Source organism: Neoarius graeffei, chromosome 25 (genome assembly GCF_027579695.1).
Source record: "Neoarius graeffei isolate fNeoGra1 chromosome 25, fNeoGra1.pri, whole genome shotgun sequence".
Classification (NCBI taxonomy): Eukaryota; Metazoa; Chordata; class Actinopteri; order Siluriformes; family Ariidae; genus Neoarius; species Neoarius graeffei.
Window position 1 is genome coordinate 7230283 of NC_083593.1, and position 20400 is coordinate 7250682.

Consider the following 20400-nt stretch of genomic DNA (forward strand, 5'->3'; position numbering starts at 1 on the left):
TCGAGCATGTATAGCATATTTGACAATAAACTTGACTTGACTTGACTTGAAGTTCTCTTTTAAACTCGGTGCTGAATCTGATACTTTTTTTTTCAGTGAAATCAGAGCAGCCTCTCAGGGATGTAAACCAAGGTTAATTTTTCTTTTTCCTGACACACAGTGTAACCATATAGCTGCTGATTTTTTTTTTAATTACTAGTGCTGCTTCTCATTCTGTGTCATAGCAAAAATCTTAAAATATTTCTTGTGATTGCAGAATTGACTGAATCATCGATGGAGAATTCAGGATTGTAAGTGTTTCTTAATCGATAAACCCTTCTGTCTCTTAAAGCAGATACCCAGAACCTTTTATTTTTAAATAAATTTCTGAGTGGATAGTATCTCCATCCTTGACTCTTGTATGCTGCATAAATGGGAATAAAAAAATACATTTTTGAGAGTTAAAACCAACCGCAAAGTTGGCATTGGAGCTGCCCCGCTGATCCAGCCAGCCCCGAGTGTGTGACGTCACAGCAGGAACCGGTTTTAAGGCCGAGCCCTTTGACAGCTATAGACCAAAGTCATATAAATAAAAATTGATGGTGAAAGTAAGAAATGCTGTTACCGACTTACTCAACTAAGACTGATTTGACTTCATTGATTGATTGTGGGTTGACTCTCATTAAAACAGGATGGGTGTTATAACTTATGCAACATACATGTACATGCATGCATTTTCACTGATAAAACGTAAAAGGCTAATTAAATAATCAGATGAACTGAGACAATCACATTCTGAAGCAAATTAAATAATCTTATACCGGTAACTTAAACACACAATGCAAGTTACATGTATTAATCTAAATGCAGGTAAACAACAAGTGTTTTTGTTGTTTTGTATCCAAATGAGAGTCGCAGCTTATCCGTCTGTGTTCTCGCTTGTTGAAGGCCGATTGTTTTGAAACAATCTGACTTCCAGTTGTTCGTTCAGTTCTCCGTTCATTCACTTCTTCCACGTAAGGGCGAGATATTGCTGCTGAGGCGAGCATATCCAGCAGAGAAATCAGACGGCTGGTCCACTCCTTCTCCGTTTTCTCTGTACTGAATACTCCGCCATGACTGCTCGGCTCAGGCAATTACTAAAACTTAAAAATTAAAAAAATTAAATTACCCGGGACGGGACATGACATCATATTGCTCGGGCAGTGACCTCCCCGCGGTTGTTGCTAAAACCAAGCACAACCCTCGGCTCACGCTCCAGGAGAACTGGTGCAAGTGAACCTACTTTCATTTTCTTGTAGTTTTCTTTTCCTTTAATTGTTGGTACTGCACCCTTTTTCAATACGGGCTTATAGCCAACACTCCTCAACAGATCAGAGGTCTCATACAAGTCTTGAGTAAAATGTGCAGAGCAGAGGAGAGACCACTTCGTAGGCGCCCAATGTGCCCGTGAACTTCTCGCAAAATGCATCCAAATCTTTGCAGTTTGAACATTCTTAGGCCATGAATACAACGTAAATCCACCTTCTGTCATGTTGCTGCACCGGCCAGCAACACATCTACGTGGCACGGCTATAAATTAGCTCAAAATGGAGGATCGGAGTTGCAGTCAGCTCTGTGTTTTAGTATAGCGGAAATGGCGATGAGACCGATAGCCTTCCTGCTGTGACGTTACGGACGTCAAGGTCATTCACTCAGACCGCTACCTATATGAATCATTTTAATCGTAAAAATTACTATATTAGATTTATTGTTGATGCTTAAAACTATTCCTGTGCCATTCTTGGGGTCTCAAGGCATTTATAAACAAAAAGTGAGGCCATGGTTCTGCGCATCTCCTTTAAAGACTATAACGACCAGAAATGAAAATCTGAACTCCTAAACATGGTTTTAGGGAAGTGGAAGGTTCTAACTATTTGGAGTAAACAAATAAAAATGGTGGCATGAGACCGGAAGTAGTAATAAGCGTCACTGCTAGTGGAGATGGGCAGCATTGTTTGTTTGTATTTTTGCTTTTGTGTGTGTTTTTTTTTTTTTTTTTTACTATTATCTGGTGTTAACTAATTATCAGGCTAGCTGAAAATCTTTTGGCCCTGACTGGACTGAGTGATGTTGCGGACATCTTGGGAGATTTAGTGAAAGACGGGGCGCTTTCACCCTCGGCACTCCTTCGCTCTCCCTCGGTGACCTGGACGAGAAGGTATGATCTTATTTCGAAGGATGTGACATCACTTAAAAACGAATAAGTTTACAAAGCCGAAACACACGAACAAGTGGGTGAAGAATGTTTTTCTCTCTTGTTTTGCGGAGCAGCATGCCAGAGGAGCAACAGAGGAGAGGCGTGATGGAGGAAGAGAGGAAGGAGCTGAGGAACTGGATGAGGAGGAAGCAGCGAGAGAGACTGGTCGAGTACCACAAACAGAGGGAGGAGAAGAAAGAGAGGGAACGTGTTCCTTTCACTCCTCGTAATCCACTGGTCAGGCTCCGTCTTGGCTGTTAACGTTCCTTGTATTTACTAATATTTTGCCTGTGTCTAATTTGTATCTAATACAACTTTTTTTTTTATTGTTTCATAGAATCTTTCCACTAGAGACCTGGCAAATAACAGGAAAGTTAAAGAGGAGAAGGACAAGTAGGTTTTCGTGTAAATACATTTGACAGTAAATAAACAATAATGTAGAAGAATGAGCGAGTGCATTTATATGATTATATAGAAAAGTCTAACCAGTCCTCTTTGAGAATTCCACAACACTGTAGTATAATATATATATATTTTTTAAAGGCTAACCCTGTGTCTGAAATCACTCACTCGTTCACTACTCCCTACTCCCTATATAGGGAATTACTATATAGTGAGCTCATTGGTAAAATGAAAAACCGCTTTCGGTATTTACGTCATTACTGCCGCACAATTAAAACGTGGCGGATCAGTCGGCTGGTGGGTTTTCAATATAATAAATGCATGCATGTATTTTTATGATAAATCTATATTATACTGAACGTATTTCCCAGGGCAGCACGGTGGTGTAGTGGTTAGCGCTGTCGCCTCACAGCAAGAAGGTCCGGGTTCGAGCCCCGGGGCCGGCGAGGGCCTTTCTGTGCAGAGTTTGCATGTTCTCCCCGTGTCCGCGTGGGTTTCCTCCGGGTGCTCCGGTTTCCTCCACAGTCCAAAGACATGCAGGTTAGGTTAACTGGTGACTCTAAATTGAGCGTAGGTGTGAATGTGAGTGTGAATGGTTGTCTGTGTCTATGTGTCAGCCCTGTGATGACCTGGCGACTTGTCCAGGGTGTACCCCGCCTTTCGCCCGTAGTCAGCTGGGATAGGCTCCAGCTCGCCTGCGACCCTGTAGAACAGGATAAAGCGGCTACAGATAATGAGATGAGATGAGATGAGACGTATTTCCCACATTAATAAATACAAAGTACCTGTATGTTTCAGTTTTTTTTTTTTTTAAATCAAGGCTGAATACTTTCTTCTTTGCCGCTGCCTTTTATTCAATCAAATTTGAGACTTTTAATTTGATTTCTTTCAGCATGACCACAATGCGTGACTGGATATATTGCTTGGTTAGTGACCATCGGTTGTACACTACTTTTCATGATGGATTGTGGGATACTTTGAGTGCACTATATAGGGTGTAAATAATCCTCACTAAGGTTTCGGACAGCACTACAAAATGGCGTCCTCACTATACAGTGAGTAGGGAGCGATTTCGGACACAGGGTGAGTCTCGCTTCCTGTAAAATAGAAACCTGAACAACACTTGTCGTTTGTAAGAAATCATATCTTTATTTTTAGGGCAGTTCTCCTGGAGCACCACTCCCAGAGAGCACATGAGGCCTGCAGGCTCATCACAGACATGCTTACTACCCCACTCATCCTCCCTGCTGCTTCCAACAGCACCACCAAGACGCAAGACTCCCGGCCTGGGTCAGCATGCACCCTCAGCTTCTAGGGGTCTTATCTCAGGACACTATATTTGCTTGAACGTAAATGGCACTGAAATAAAGAATCCATTTTTATCTGTTACAGGAGTCGGAGCCAATTTCAAGGGCCTGTGCGGAAAAGCCCTAAGAGCCAACGGGGACGAGCGCGCTCTGCTTCAACATTCGGGAAGACTGTGGTTCTGCAGAAGAGAGGTGCATCAGCTCCACCTGGGACCCTGAGCAGCAGATTTGGACTCCATAGACCTGGTTCTCTTCCTTTAACGCCTGCTAATTTTTTCGATTTTGATAGAATTATTAAATTATGGTATTTAACAATGACTATATGTTTATACTTCATCAGTGAGTGCACTTCCTGGTGACCGGCTGTCCCAGGTAACACGGCGAGGCATGCTGACAGACCTAAGAGGAAGACCGAGGGTGAAAACGACCGTCCAGCGTAAGCTTTTATTCATATACGTTGACTTCATATTGACTTAACTACTACTAGCACTCTTGGAATGTGTATTATTATTATCATCTCATCTCATTATCTATAGCCGCTTTATCCTTCTACAGGGTCGCAGGCAAGCTGGAGCCTATCCCAGCTGACTATGGGCGAAAGGCGGGGTACACCCTGGACAAGTCGCCAGGTCATCACAGGGCTGACACATAGACACACAACCATTCACACTCACATTCACACCTACGGTCAATTTAGAGTCACCAGTTAACCTAACCTGCATGTCTTTGGACTGTGGGGGAAACCGGAGCACCCGGAGGAAACCCACGCGGACACGGGGAGAACATGCAAACTCCGCACAGAAAGGCCCTCGCCGGCCCCGGGGCTTGAACCCAGGACCTTCTTGCTGTGAGGCGACAGCGCTAACCACTACACCACCGTGCCGCCGTATTATTATTGTTGTTATTCTTTCTTTTTTTTTTTTTCTGGCAAACCCTAGGCGTCAAAACTGGGTTCAATAAATCCCCAATGGAGCTGAAGGCTGTAAGACAGCAAGAGGAGTCCTGGTTAGAAGACAAAGAGGAAAGAGACGTGGTGAGTCCGTGGGACGTTCCTCCCGTGATCCGAAGAATTCTTGGACTTGACAGCCAAGCCAAGGAACAGGTATGAAGCAAAGAAATATTTCCACAGTGCTAGATGAAAGAATGTTGCACGTGGTGTCCAACCTTATATTTATATCCTAAGGATACACCGAGTACAAAGTCGTTAATATTTAATCACTCATTCCGTGTTTGTGATTGTTGTAGAAATCCAGAAAAGCGTATTGTGACATCATGCATCACAGTAGTTACATCATATTGTCCAGCCACTTTAAAGTGCATATCCTGGACCAATTTCGTTTTTTAAAAAAAAATATAAATAGAATACAAATCCGCACACTTGAAGTCTGTGCAATGATTTCTTTACTGAGATAGCAAGCTTTCGGTCGCTAGACCTTCATCAGGCAGAGTGCATAGTCCAACAAACAGTGCTGAGTTAATACATCTTAATTCGGAGCACCTGTAGTCAGTGCTGCAGCCACTCTGTCAGTAGAGCATCATGGGAAATGTAGTAAAAATAGTCATGAAACATGTACAAAAAAGAACAAGTCCGTGCTGTGTACACATCAGGCTCCCGCCATCATAAAACAAAGCATAAACAGTTCAACATTCAATAAACAATTCAGAATTAAATAAATACACTCACGTCAAAATCCTCGTTTAGACCTGATGGTTGTCGTGCTTCTAATGTGTATATATCCAAAAAAGTTCCCATTGGCATAACTTCTTGTCAACGTCACCCCCTCTGTGTAAGGTGACTTGTTCTATACCTCTAAATCTGAGTGAGGAAACAGGATGTGACTGATCATTAAAGGACATGGGACATGGATTTTTTTCTGGGTATAATTATGTATAAAGGACATAAGAAATGCCATCTAAATCACTGCAGGGCGTCAAAAATGTGAAAATCATCCCATTATTCAACTTTTTTATACATCAGTGTAAAACAATGATTCGTTAATTAGCTAAGCAGTCACGTGACCCGTGACGTAACAAAAGCTTTTCAAGGAGCCAGCGCTTGGGTATCTAATGTAAACTGGTTACCGAAATGGACACCATCGACAGTGACATTCCCGATGTTTCACAGAGATGTGAAGTTAGACCCTATCAATTCGAACCGATAGCTGGAAATTCACATGAACATGGATCTTGTCTTTACTCTGACGGGTCAGATGATTCTGAGAGTGAGGGTTCATTCAGTCCCCATGAAGCTGAAAGCGGTCGGCTCGATAACACTTCCTGGTAAGTTAAAAACAATTCTGCTCAAAGGCTAATGATCTGTTGAAAGAAGTATTATTTTTGTATCATACATTGGAAGTTCATCATAGATCTAGCTAAAGTCCGTTGCAAGCTAGTTTTTTTTTTTTGCTGATATTTTTCGAGATTGATTGAGATACAATGCTTCCAGAGTCCGAGATGAAAACATTCAAAATGGCGAAACGAGTCAGAATTATGATAATCAATAATTGATACACCCAAAATTATAATACTAATCCTTACCGCATGAGGCCCATGGTAAAACCACACTTCCAGGAGGGGCTGCCATCTGCCTCCCAAGCCGGCCGAGAGCGCTCCTCGTCGGGCACGGCCAGGCGGGCGAATGCCCTGGTCCGTCCGCCCTGTCTAAAAAATAATGGTACAACTCCGAGTGAAGGTATCAATGCGCTGTCGAAGCGCGCAGAAGGTGTTAGTACGCCTGTCATTATAGTGCGGACTTTCCATAGCATAGAAAATCGCCACGTTTCAATTTGTGTAACTGAACTTTGTTTCATGTCACTGGTCATATAAACCTATGTAAACAGGAAAAACGCGGAAGAGTTTGGTCGCATCTAACTACAGCCCCCCAAAAATACCGTTGGCCATGCTGAGCCTAGCTACATTGCTAACAGGAGTAAAGGTGATGATACACGGGGCAACTTTTTGGGCAATGTTGCCGAGCAATGTTGCTGGCAACGGGCAACTAGGTGAGACACAGGGCAACTTTTCAGGGCAACTAACAATGGGCAACAACAGTTAGCAACGGCAGTTTACAGTTAGCTAAAAAAAAATCGATGTCTTAATTTTTGCTGTGACCATTTAATCAAGCTGTCTGTTGTTTTTTAGAGCTTTGGTGAGGTAAATTCCTCCATATAGAATATTAAAATAACAACTTACCGGCGTAAAAACAGATGAGGAGTCTCTCTATCTCTTCACTCCACTGACACTGAGTGGCCACCATATTTGTTTGAAATTTCTGATCCGAACCTCACCGGAGGTCACATGACTCGATACTCGCGTTCTGATTGGCTTATCTCAAAAAGTTGCCAGAGATTATCAAAACCATTCAGAAAGAAACAATGTTGCCCAATCTCAATAGAAAAGAGTCAAAACGCAATTGCCCAGCAACATTGCTCGGCAACATTGCCCAAAAAGTTTCCCCGTGTATCATCACCATAACAGCGCGTCTGACTGACTGGGAGGTCGCAATACACCATGATGTTCAATGTACGTTAAACACTCTAAAAACGAAACAATTTTCTTGTCATCCAAGACACAAAAACTATTTTGTCGCATTCGTCATCATCACGATTCACACTTCTCCATATTCATCTACCCACTTGTGCTGTACCCGAAAGTTTTTGTGACGTATGATCACGTGACAGCGGCTCTTCCGGTTGTAAAATATGCATATCGGAGCTCGAGCAGAAATGCCATATAATCATCACGAATATAACGATTTTGCTGAATTTAATAGATAATTTTGTATTTGTTGATGCAATTATTTCATATTTTTAATGGAAAGAAACTGATATAGCGTGCATTTATGTTTCATGTCCCATGTCCTTTAAAATGACAGGCAACAGGATAGTTTACATCTTTCCTCCTAATAGAACTCTTATGTTCACTAATTCTTTGTTTCAGAGGGCGGATGGTTTTACCGATGTACATTTTATCACATGGACATGTTAACATATAGATAATATTCTTTGTGTTACATGTGATGATCCCCCTGATTCCAAAGATTTTCCCAGTTCTAGGGTGCTTAAAAGTGTTTGTTTTCACCGAGTTGTGACAATGAGCACAATTTCCACAGGGATAATTCCCTTCTCTAATGGGAGTTAATAGAGTCTGTTTCGGAGGAGGTAAGATGGTAGATCTGACCAATTTATTACGATCCTGGATCCTGAAAAAGTGCAAAGATCTGTGGTTAGAATATGCCAGTATTTCATAATTGTTTTTTTAATAATGTGGGCCTGGGGACCTGTTTTTTTTTTTATATGAAAGTATGTCCCTTTACACACTCATCCAGAAGGGTAATTTTGCACAAGGCCATCTGTCTACAGCAGAAAAAAATAAAATAACAAAACGCGTCTGGAAAAATCCCAAGGGAGTCTGGAGCCAGAATCGTGACGTTACCTGCGGAAGCGCCAGCAGGCTGCGAGAGCTTTGCATGGTTTCAGTGCACAGCCTGTGTAGACCAAGCGCTCCCATTTCTCTCTCGTTGTCCGGTCTTTTGGGAAACGATGAGTACTGATCCCATCAAGATTGGTGTTGCTACACCCTCCTACGATACATTTATTTTTTATTTTATTGGTTTATTTGATGGGGACATTACATCTTAATGAACATTAGTATAAATACAGTGGGGAAAACAAGTATTTGATCCCTTGCTGATTTTGTTGGTTTACCCACTAAGAAAGACTTGATCAGTCTGTAAGTTTAATGGTAGGTGTATTCTAACATGTGGAGACAGAATATCAAAAAGAAAATCCAGAAAATAACTTTTAAATATCTCTATTAATTTATTTGTATTTTATTGAGAAAAAGAAGTATTTGATCCCCTAGTAACCATCAAGAGTTCTTGTTAATACAGACAAGTTAGACTCTCCAAATTACCTTGTCACCTAAATTGAAGACGCCTGATATCACTAATGACTTGTATAAAAGCCACCTGGCCACAGAATCAATCAGTTTGTCAGACTCCAAACTCTCCAACATGGGAAAGACTAAAGAGCTTTCTGTGGATTTAAGGGAGAAGATTGTAGACCTGCACAAGACCGGTATGGGCTACAAAACCATTAGCAAGAAGCTGGGCGTTAAGGTGACAACTGTTGGTGCAATTGTGCGCAAGTACAAGACTCACAACATGATCATCAATCGACCTAGGTCTGGGGCTCCAAACAAGATCTCACCTCGTGGGGTTTCCAGGATCATGAGAACGGTGAGAAATAGACCTAATACAACATGGGCAGAGTTAGTGGACGATCTTAAAGCAGCTGGGATCACAGTCACCAAGCAAACAGTTGGTAACACTTTACACCGCAATGGTCTAACATCTTGCAGTGCTCGCAAAGTACCCCTGCTTAAGAAAGCACATGTGCAGGCCCGCCTGAACTTTGCCAATGAACATCTGAATGACTTGGAGAGTGACTGGGAGAAGGTGTTATGGTCAGATGAGACCAAAATTGAGCTCTTTGGCATCAATTCAACCTGTCGTGTCTGGAGGGAGAGACATGCTGCTTATGACCCCAAGAACACCATCCCCACTGTCAAGCATGGAAGTGGTAACATTATGCTTTGGGGGTGTTTTTCTGCACAGGGCTACTTCACCGTATCAATGGGAAGATGGACGGAGCCATGTACCGTAAAATCCTAAGTGAAAACCTCCTTCCCTCTGCCAGGAAGCTTAAAATGGGTCGTGGATGGGTCTTCCAGCAGGATAATGACCCAAAGCATACAGCCAAGGCAACCAAGGAATGGCTGAAGAAGAAACATATCAAGGTCATGGAGTGGCCCAGCCAGTCTCCGGACCTGAATCCTATAGAAAATCTATGGAGAGAGCTGAAGCTCAGAGTTGCCAAGCGACAGCCACGGAATCTTGATGATTTAGAGGTCATTTGCAAAGAAGAGTGGACCAAAATTCCTCCTAATATGTGCAGAAACCTGGTCATCAACTACAAAAAACGTCTGACCTCTGTGCTTGCTAATAAGGGGTTTGCCACAAAGTACTAAGTCCTTTTGGCAAGAGGGTTCAAATACTTATTTTCCTCAATAAAATGCAAATAAATTAATACAAATTCTTTAAAGTCGATTTCTTGATTTTCTTTGTGATATTCTGTCTCAGCATGTTAGACTACACCTACCATTAATATTACAGACTGATCGAGTCTTTATTAGTGGCCAAACCAACAAAATCAGCAAAGGATCAAATACTTGTTTTCCCCACTGTACATAGTGTAAAGACATGGGAATTAGCATAACTGCTAATTTTCATCCGTTGTCCCTAGGCAGGTGACAAAAAAATAGCCTATCTACAGACACACATTACAACTAAACATTTACTAAAACAAAACCAAAAAATCACAATGCACAACATAAAAAACAAAACAGGACAAAAACAACAATTAAAAAGAGAGAAAAAAACTGTATCAGATATATGACATATATTAAAAATGAGTGCGATTCTGGTTTACCATCAGCCATGATTTGACATGGACTTTAAATTGGTGGTATGTAGGGTACTCCCTTAATGTAAGTGGTAAGCTGTTCCAAAATTTGCAACTCTTTATATCTGTTAACCATTTTAATAATTACGTGATAACGTTGAAGAAATTTGCAGAAAACCACCAGGTCGTTTTCTCATAAACAAACCAGCGCTGATGTAGGATTCAGAAGGAGGCGTCCCGCACGCGACCTCACGAAAATCAATGTTTGCCGGGAAATCCAAACGCCAGGTTTTTTCAGAGGCGGACCAATTCACCTCAAATGGTTTGATTTCAACCGAATTGTTCTGGTATTGCGCAAGGTAAAAAAAATTGCAGAGAATGCAGAATGTTACAGATATTTGACCAAAGTTTAATATAAAATAGGAGAATTACATTGATCTCGCTCCTGAATTTACCCGTGATATGCACTTTAAACCAGAGGTGGACAGTAACGAAGTACATTTACTTGAGTACTGTACTTAAGTACGCTTTCTGAGTATCTGTACTTTACTTGAGTATCTTTTTTTTAAACTTCAGTACATTTGAAAGGCAAAATCGTACTTTTTACTCCACTACATTTCTATCAAGGTCCTCGTTACTACGTATGAAGCAGCTTTGAAAGTGGATTTTTTTTCTTTTCTTTTCTAAAACGTGATTGGTTTTCCGCAAGTTACACTAAGACAGCCTATCAGTAATCACTAGGGTCACGTCACGTCCATAGACTGTATACAATCAAGTTCAGTGATTTCTCAGCAGTGTTATTGAACACGATCAGTTGATGGAAGAATGGAAGGAGGCGGTTCTTCTGGAGAATGGACACACCCATGAACCCATGTTTCAGTTTTCTGAAAGGATTAAAGATTCATTTCATTTTAAATGTTTGCTTTGTTTGCCGAAAACGAACCACATCACGGCCTACAAAAACTCGCCATCCAACCTGCAGAAGCATATTGAGGTCTGTAAACGTTTTATTCCAAGAGAAAGCTTGCAACGAAGTTGTCTGTGCTTTTAGAGCTAGCGATAACGTTGCAATAGCTATGCAGTCTGGTCAGTCAAATGACTTTTTATGGATTTGCCCGCCAAGTTGCCGTAGCCTTGTCCACGGCTAACGTTAACACATAGCTAGTTAACTTGGACACTGTTAGTTAGCAGGTAAAAACAAACAGAGTTACGCTAAGATGAATAACGTTAACTTATCTGAAGTCCGTTCAGAAATATGTTTTAGCATCATCTTGCTAAATAGAATGTAGAAATCTTTCTTTGCTAGTAGCGTTAGCTACCCAGTATGATTTTGAGTTTGAAAAGAGTTTGCTAGCATGTTAGGTGGAGTTTCGCTGACTAGCTAGCTTAACGTTCAACCACCATGATGGCATGGCATGCGTTCATTTTGTGAATTCACATTTCTGTCTTTGGTAACGGCGTTAGGTTTTGTCAGCGTTGTGGGAATAATACAACGATGCGTTGACAGAAAATGTACTTTTAATACTTAAGGATTTTTCAAAGCAAGTACTTCAGTACTGAAGTAAAAATATGACTGGACAACTTTCACTTGTATCAGAGTAACATTTGACCAGTGGGATCCGGACTGTGACTTAAGTAATGAAGTTGGGTTCTTTGTCCACCTCTGCTTTAAACTATTGGAGTTTGCCTAATTATACTGGATACATGAAATTTTTGCTCCTTACAACTGGTATCGGTGGCAAATTTTTTCATCATGGTCTCGCCTTTGAAATGACAAATTCCACCGTGTAGAGCCTTGCTTGTATCCTGAAGTGTCAAATCCTCATCATTTAAACATGTAGAGAAACATGTTTTTGCTGTCACACTCTAGACAATCCAGGGCTTGGTGGAGAATAACGATGACGACTGGCTGGGCGCCCTTTCAGAAAGCACCAGCAGCATTTTGTGTAAGATGGACTGGGAAGCCATTGAGAGGATGGCGGCTGAAGGAGGAGATGCCTGACTCGATGAAAGGAAGGCTATAAAAAGCTTAAAGTTAAAAAGCATGAACATGTGTGATTTGGAGTTTACAGCTGCTACACACACCTGTGAGTGTTAATCATTGTGTGTCGTTTTAGCTTTTGTATCTGGATCTGTGAGGGTCCGTAAGTACGCTTGTAGCATTTTAATAATCTATCAGGTACTTTTATTAAATGCTAAATATGGTGAATATAAAATTCTAATGTACAGGTGAAAAGTGAAATAGACTGAACTACTTGTACTTTTTTTTTTATATTGAAAGTACATATATCAAATACTTTAATTTATATTTTTAGCATTATCTGGTTTTAAAAAACGTATGGTATGTAAATAAAAAATTAAGTCTGACAGAAAAGATCCAAAATGATCTGAAGGTATGGTATAAAAATTGTTTATGGTTTGCCTTGAGTATATTTAATAAAAGTTTATTTTCACATTACGTAACTGTCGTTGTTCTTCTGTCAATAGAACTGTAAAGTAATAATGCTTGGGACGGTGAAGCACGCGAGTACAGTGGCTTACTGTGGCATTTCACATCCTCTTCCTGTGTCCTTATAGGTTTCCTCCCTTCATCTTCCAAAAACATATATAAGCACGTGGTTAAATTGAGTGTGTGTGTGTACATGGTGCCCAGCCTGGGTGTATTTCCATTTTACACCCAGTGTTCCTGGGAGGAGCTCCAGATCCACCTCGACCCTCAGCTGAATAAAGATCTCATCTCATCTCATTATCTGTAGCCGCTTTATCCTTCTACAGGGTCGCAGGCAAGCTGGAGCCTATCCCAGCTGACTACGGGCGAAAGGCGGGGTACACCCTGGACAAGTCGCCAGGTCATCACAGGGCTGACACATAGACACAGACAACCATTCACACTCACATTCACACCTACGCTCAATTTAGAGTCACCAGTTAACCTAACCTGCATGTCTTTGGACTGTGGGGGAAACCGGAGCACCCGGAGGAAACCCACGCGGACACGGGGAGAACATGCAAACTCTGCACAGAAAGGCCCTCGCCGGCTGCGGGGCTCGAACCCAGGACCTTCTTGCTGTGAGGCGACAGCGCTAACCACTACACCACCGTGCCGCCCTGAATAAAGATGAATGAATGAATGAATGAATGAATGAAAACTAGGACTAACTTCATTTTTAAATGTAAAGGATTTTCTATGAAATCCTAAGCCAACTAAGAGCTACTTATTTCCTTGAAAGAGGAGGAGCTTTGTGAAGTAACGGACAACATGACTGACAGCTCCTGATTGGTTGGATGTTAATGGTCCACATCATTTCTGTTTTCTCCAGTTTACAAGCCAACACTAATGGGGCACCACATTTGAGCTTTCCATCTCAACAGATGTTTTATTGACCGTCCCCCCCAATGGTGCCTACAGACTGAGATTTCAACAATCATATAAGTTTATTGCAAGCCACACTGTGAGACATGGATATAATGGTATAAACTTTGGTACATCAAGTTTGATGTATGTAGAGTACACAATAATAACACCTACTGAATTGTAGGTTATGATGCAAGTCATTAAACAAGAATAAAACATCATTGGCATGCATCATCCATTTGGACTGCAAATGAAGCTAAGCAAGAATCCAGCCCTTGCTGGTTTGGCACCAGTGTCGCACTGATCAGTACGCCATTTCATGCTGAATTCCTATTGGTTGGTAAAAATATATTTCTAGGCTGGGTGGCACTGTCGCCTCACAGCAAGAGGGTTTTGGGTTCAAGCCCAGCCGCCGGTGAGAGCCTTTCTGTGTGGAGTTTGCATGTTGTCCGCGTGGGTTTCCTCCGGGTGCTCCGGTTTCCCCCACAGTCCAAAGACATGCAAGTTAGGTTAACTGGTGACTCTAAATTGACCGTAGGTGTGAATGTGAGTGTGAATGGTTGTTCGTCTATGTGTCAGCCCTGTGATGACCTGGCGACTTGTCCAGGGTGTACCCCACCTCTCGCCCGTAGTCAGCTGGGATAGGCTCCAGCTTGCCTGCGACCCTGTAGGACAGGATAAGCGGCTAGAGATAATGGATGAATGGACGGACGGAGGAGCGAGTCATTGTTCTGACACCAAGATGTGAGATGGAAAATGTAGTTTCCATCCACTTTTATTGAAGATCCTGTTGATTTGAAACCAGGATAGCCTTCAAATCTAAAGGCAAGCATTAATTTAACAGATATAGACAGATTTAGACCATCTTTAAATGGGGGTAAAAACCGTTATTTCATAGCAGCAGGTGGAATTCAGGTTGGCGACTTTTATTTTGACAGCTCGCCTGGACATGACCAGGAGAAAGACTGAAGACGGAAGTGAACGCAGTTCAGAAAGCCTTTTCTTTCGACACCTTGTTAGGTGAGCCTAGATTAGGAAACATCACTCTTGTTGTTTTGTGTTTTTATTTCATTTTTCTTTGACATGACATCCATTTGATTGCACCTCAGTCCAGTAGATGGCGGTAATACACTTTGCTTGTAAACTGCCATAAAACCTGACCGAAGAAGAAGAAGATGACCAGGAAGTAATTTCATGTAATGTTGATATTCGTGAAAAAAAAAAATATGGCGGCTCAGAGAGATAGTGATGGTAGGTTTCTAGTCTTGTTTTTCGTTATTATACAGTATTCTGTTGTAAATTCATGTTATTGTTTATTTATAGATTGATGTACAGAAGCAGCAGCATTATTATTATTATTTTGACCGCAAGTACACAATCAATTAGTCATCTTGGTTGTTAGTTTACTAGCTAGCTAGCAACCTATTTTAACTCATTGTTAATGTTAGAAATGTATTTTATCTATCTATCTATCTATCTATCTATCTATCTATCTATCTATCGGACAAAACAAACAAATACTGTACGTGACTCAAATCTAGAATGGCTGCATGTATGAAACAGGGTTCCCCCTGGGTTCTGAAAAATATTCTCCACTTGTTTTTTCCTTGAAAAATAAAAGTCAAATAAGTATTCTTCACTTTTTCTTAGTCTGCGTTTTTTTTTTAAATTAGTTACCGACTTATCAAAGTAGACTTAATACAGGTTTATACCAACCAAACTAGCACAACTCAAATATTTGTCCAGATGCAGCTAGGCTTGGTGATTTACATATAAAATTTAGGCTCAAATCCAGACTCTAATAACAAAGGGTTGATTTCTGGGCTCCCTGTGCACCATCAAGCTCAAATAAACCTCTTTATTTAGCATGGAATTATTCACAAGAGGTATTAGGACTCCTTTTAGCCTTTACTTCAACACGAAACTTGATTTTCAATTGAACACTCAAGAAGAATAACAGTGAAGGAATCTGGATTTCCTGCTGATAACCGAACCGAACCCAGAATGAGACAGCATTTTTCATCAGACTGTTAGCCAGCCCAGGGGCTGAAGCCGGCTTTCCTGGGGCTTGGATTTTTAAGCCAGATTGGCATCGATAGGTTGGGGATGTTATATCTAACTTTACAAGACATCATCACCCATACACATTTAAAGGTTATGACCTCTTTATTAGTGATTTTGGCACTGCTCTTTTTAAGTACTTAACTTCAGTTTCTGTCTCATCATCATCATCAGCACCCATAATGTCTCAGGAAACTGAAGCATGTGCAAGCAACTGACTTACACTGATCATCACTTTCATAAAGATATCATTTCTCACTCACATATCTCTCCTCTAGGACCACAAAGACACATTCTACCGAACGGTTATTCCACAAAATCGAGTCGTACATGAGCTGATAGCTGACGAGGTGCGTAGCGACGAGATTGAATGGAATAACTGTTTTATTCTATCCACATTCACTGGATTTTGAGAAACAGAGCTTTTTTTTTTCCAAATTTGATAACTTTTTATTCATCACACACTTGTGAAATTCCTCTCTGCATTTAACTCATCTGAAGCAGTGACAGGGAGAACATGCAAACTCTGCACAGAAAGGCCCTCGCCGGTCGCCGGGCTCGACCCCAGAACCTTCTTGCCGTGAGGTGACCGTGCTAACCACTACACCACCGTGCCGCCTGCTTAGAAAGAAAGAAAGCACAACTTTATTCCTGTGAAATTCCTCTCTGAAGCAGTGAACACACACACATACCCAGAGCAGTGGGCAGCCATGCTAACAGCGCCCGGGGAGTAGTTGGGAGTTAGGTGCCTTGCTCAAGGGCACCTCAGCCCAAGGCCGTCCCATATTAACCCTAACCGCATGTCTTTGGACTGTGGGGGAAACCGGAGCACCCGGAGGAAACCCACACAAACACGGGGAGAACATGCGAACTCTGCATAGAAAGGCCTTCACTGGCCACTGGGCTCGAACCCAGAACCTTCTTGCTGTGAGGTAACCGTGCCGTAAACAACAACTTCTTTTGGCTGCTCCTGATTAGGGGTCGCCACAGCAGATCTTTCGTCTCCATTGCTCCCTGTCTTCTGCATTCTTCTCTACCACACCTGCCACTTTCATGTCCTCTCTCTCTCTCACCACATCCACGTATCTCCTCTTTGGCCTTCCTCGTTTTCGTGTGCCTGGCAGCTCCATCCTCAACATTGTCCTTCCAACATGCTCTGCATCTCTTCTCAGGATGTGCAAATACCATCTCTCTTAGCTTAATTCCCAAGCTCTCCACATGTGCTGTCCCTCTGATGTGCTCGTTCCTTATCCTGTCCAACCTCCCATCGCAAACCTTAACATCCTCAACTTTGCCTCCTGTCTCTTCGTTAAGGGTACGGTCTCCAATCCATACATCACAGTTGGTCTCACTACTGTCTTATACATCTTACCTTTCACTTTTGCTGGGACTTTCTTGAAATCCTTCTCCAACTGCTCCACCCTGCTTGCCCACTCTTTCTCACCTCACTATCACAGCCCCCATTTTCCTGCACAGCTGACCCCAGGTACTTGAATTCACCAACTTTCTTTACGTCTACTCCTTGCATCTTCACTACACTCTCATCCCCATTCTCATTGATGCACATGTATTCTGTTTTGCTACTGCTCACCTTCATTCCTCTTCGTTCCAATGCATCTCTCCAAACCCAGCCCAACCTCCTTTCACCACATCACAATATCATCCACAAGCATCATGTTCCATGGTGACTCTCGCCTCACTTCGTCCATCAAGCTATCCATCACTATGGCAAACAAGAAAGGACTCAAAGCAGATCCTTGATGGAGTCCCACCTTCACCTTGAACCATTCAGTCGTTTCAACTGCACACCTCACTGCTGTTTCACTGTTCTCATACATGTCTTGCACCACTCTGATATACTTCTCATTCACTCCACACTTTCTCATATTATACCGTAACTCATCTCTCGGCACTCTACCGTACGCCTTCTCCAGGTCTACAAACACACAATGTAGCTTTCTCTGGCCTTCCCTGTACTTCTCCATTAACATTCTTAAAGCAAAAATTGCATCCGACATACTCTTCCTTGGCATAAACCCGCACTGCTGTTCACAGATTGCTACCTCTCTTCTCAAGAATGTAAACAACCTGGCGAAATGACAGTACCGATGTTGTTGTCGGCAATCCCTCGTATCCGAGTATTTAATTCCTTCTGGCCACATCTGATGGTGTGCTCGTTGATGCCTGATCAGCCCAATTTTAGCCCTGAAAACTTGGGGGCATTGATGGCACTGAAAGGTCGGTGTTGGTTGGGGTTGTGCCTCTTTCTCTTTTCTGCGCTGTTGCTTGGTTTCCAGATTCATTCTTCTGTTCGCTTCAAAGAGTTCCGTCCCTGTACGGATGGTGTTTTGCCACTCGGTGCGCTGCCAAGGCCATCCTTAAAAAAAAAATCCGTTTCCTGTCCACCGGGTGAGCAAAAAAATTTTCAGTAGGGAGGGAGGGATTTTTAATTTTTTATTTATATATATATATATATATAAGTGCTGTCAAGCGATTAAAATATTTAATCGCGATTAATGTCGCAACTGTCATGGTTAACTCACGATTAATCGCACATTTTTGTCAGATGAAAAACCATTGTAATTCTCTTATCAGCATAAAAAAGTGAATGGGCTTGCTCACCGTTCGAACTACGGGGGTACTCGGGGGATCCGAGATCCCCTGAAACAGACATGAGATCCCTTGAAAACATGATTTGGGAAATGTTGGGGGGTCTCTAAAATATTGGCAAAATGATGTTTATTGACATAGCAATCGTGTGTAACGGGAAGCATTTGCATATCCGAAGTGAGCGCACGATGGAGATCTGCGCTCTGAGACAAGCGCAAGCACCCCCCCCCCCAAGGGAATAAAGGGACCCCCCGAAAATATCGGCATAGTTCGAACACTGGTTGTACCAATGTTTTTTTTTTTTAATTGCAGAGCATAACACGTCTTGTCACAGCCACTGCAAAGTGGGGCTGGAGCCGCCGATGGGAAAACGAAACCTAAGCCGAGCACCGTGGCTCTTCGGGGGAGGGCAGAGGACTCTGGCTGTGCGGGGCGTGGCACCATGTCACAGAGCGTTAATCTCGCGATAAAAAAATTATCGCCATTAAAATTGAGTCAAGTTAACGCGTTAATAATGTGACATTTTTGACAGCACTAATATATATATATATATATATATATATATATATATATATATATATATATAATATACTCAGCAAAAATAACTTAACACTCATTATTTTTCAAATAGTGTTTAGAAACTTTTCTTGAAAGAGTTCTTGTTGTGATTATGGTTAAATGCATTGTCAAGGGCATTACGTCACACATTCATTCTACTGGTCGGGCCTACGTAGCACGTGCGAGAGCACTGCACGCTAAAATCACGTTTCCACGTGACACAAGTGATGTGACCTATTGATACACGTGCAATTGATCTCACGGTACCAGAGTAGAGTGTCATCTCAGAAAAACAAGGTTTTATGGTTAATTATTCATTAATTTGCAATGCCACGACTGTCAAAGATTCAGCGTGAACGTGCCATTGGCATGCTGAATACGGGAACATCCGTCACTGACGTTGCGAGGGTTATGGGATGCAGTTGACAGACCATCCATAATCTCCAGACACGTCTCCATCAAACTGGCACCACAGCCGACTGTAAGGAACCCTCCACAGAACTTGCAGGAGCTTGGTGCCATGTTGGTACAAATATGGCGGCGCATTCCCCAAGCTGTGTTCAGACGCATCATCCAATCCATGAGGAGATGTTGTATCGCGGTTGTGAACGCCCATGGAGGACACACCCGATACTGACATGATTTCATTAAGTTGTGACTCTCAGTTTTTGATCATGGACATTGTCGTCGCATTTCCGGTGGAACCGATTCCATGACCAACATGATCTGTATGCTATGGAGCACTTGCATGTGACGTCACAGCCGATCCAGATTGTGACAGACGCCATCTTGTCGGTCAAACGCCATATTCCGCCTTCTACTTCTACTTCTGGTTCTACTTCTGCTTTTACTTCTACCTTTTCTTCTGGAAAAAACCCTACTATATACAATTCTACTACAACGGCTGCGGCTACAAGCTCTCCCTACTGGTGCACGGTTTTTATGTTTTTTGTGTGTATTTTTGCGTGTTGTTCGTCTGTACCGGACTTCAATATCCACTGCAACCGTATGGACTTACTGGACATTGGTTTCCAGCAGAAAATGACGGTTTGTAGCGATTTCCATCGCATGCACAACATTCCGGACGAGAAAAAAAAAAATCATTCCGGACGAGATAGCGAGACCAGCGGGGTCTCCGTGGATTGTTATCGGAAGCAAAGCGAAGGAGGCGGCGCCGGGAGCGGAAGCAAAAGCGAGGCTGCAGAGCCGACCTGTTGACTAAGCTCAGAAAACAGCCACTCAAATCTCCACTGCCAAGCCTCTACCTCTCCAACGCCAGATCCATGTAAACAAGACGGACGATTTGGAATTACCTTATTCTATTCTATAATCGGCTGGTCAGTGCTATACTCAATACTTAAGTGACTTACCCATCCAATGAGGATTCTTGTTTACAAGATGCCACATCTGAGTCACTGACAAATC

General features: G+C 42.2%; 2 protein-coding genes across 7 annotated transcripts in view; both read left to right on the plus strand.

Annotated features, from left to right (window-relative positions):
* Positions 1 to 12721, plus strand: part of cplane1 (ciliogenesis and planar polarity effector 1) — a 65983-nt gene extending 53262 nt beyond the window's left edge. For all 5 annotated transcript variants that reach the window (XM_060908843.1, XM_060908846.1, XM_060908845.1 and 2 more), the window contains 10 exons: positions 97 to 132; positions 257 to 290; positions 2051 to 2179; positions 2293 to 2455; positions 2556 to 2611; positions 3779 to 3910; positions 4013 to 4173; positions 4268 to 4363; positions 4866 to 5029; positions 12262 to 12721. In XM_060908843.1, the coding sequence (XP_060764826.1) occupies positions 97 to 132; positions 257 to 290; positions 2051 to 2179; positions 2293 to 2455; positions 2556 to 2611; positions 3779 to 3910; positions 4013 to 4173; positions 4268 to 4363; positions 4866 to 5029; positions 12262 to 12393 (1103 nt within the window). In that variant the 3' untranslated portion in view covers positions 12394 to 12721. The remainder of the gene's footprint in view (positions 1 to 96; positions 133 to 256; positions 291 to 2050; positions 2180 to 2292; positions 2456 to 2555; positions 2612 to 3778; positions 3911 to 4012; positions 4174 to 4267; positions 4364 to 4865; positions 5030 to 12261) is intronic.
* Positions 12722 to 14760: 2039 nt separating this feature from the next.
* LOC132872966 (WD repeat-containing protein 70) overlaps positions 14761 to 20400 on the plus strand; it is an 84694-nt gene continuing 79054 nt past the window's right edge. Inside the window, exon 1 of one of the 2 annotated variants that reach the window (XM_060908104.1) lies at positions 14761 to 14997. In XM_060908104.1, coding sequence (XP_060764087.1) covers positions 14946 to 14997 — 52 coding nt within the window. In that variant the 5' untranslated portion in view covers positions 14761 to 14945. The remainder of the gene's footprint in view (positions 14998 to 20400) is intronic. The other variant, XM_060908105.1, reaches the window with a different exon arrangement.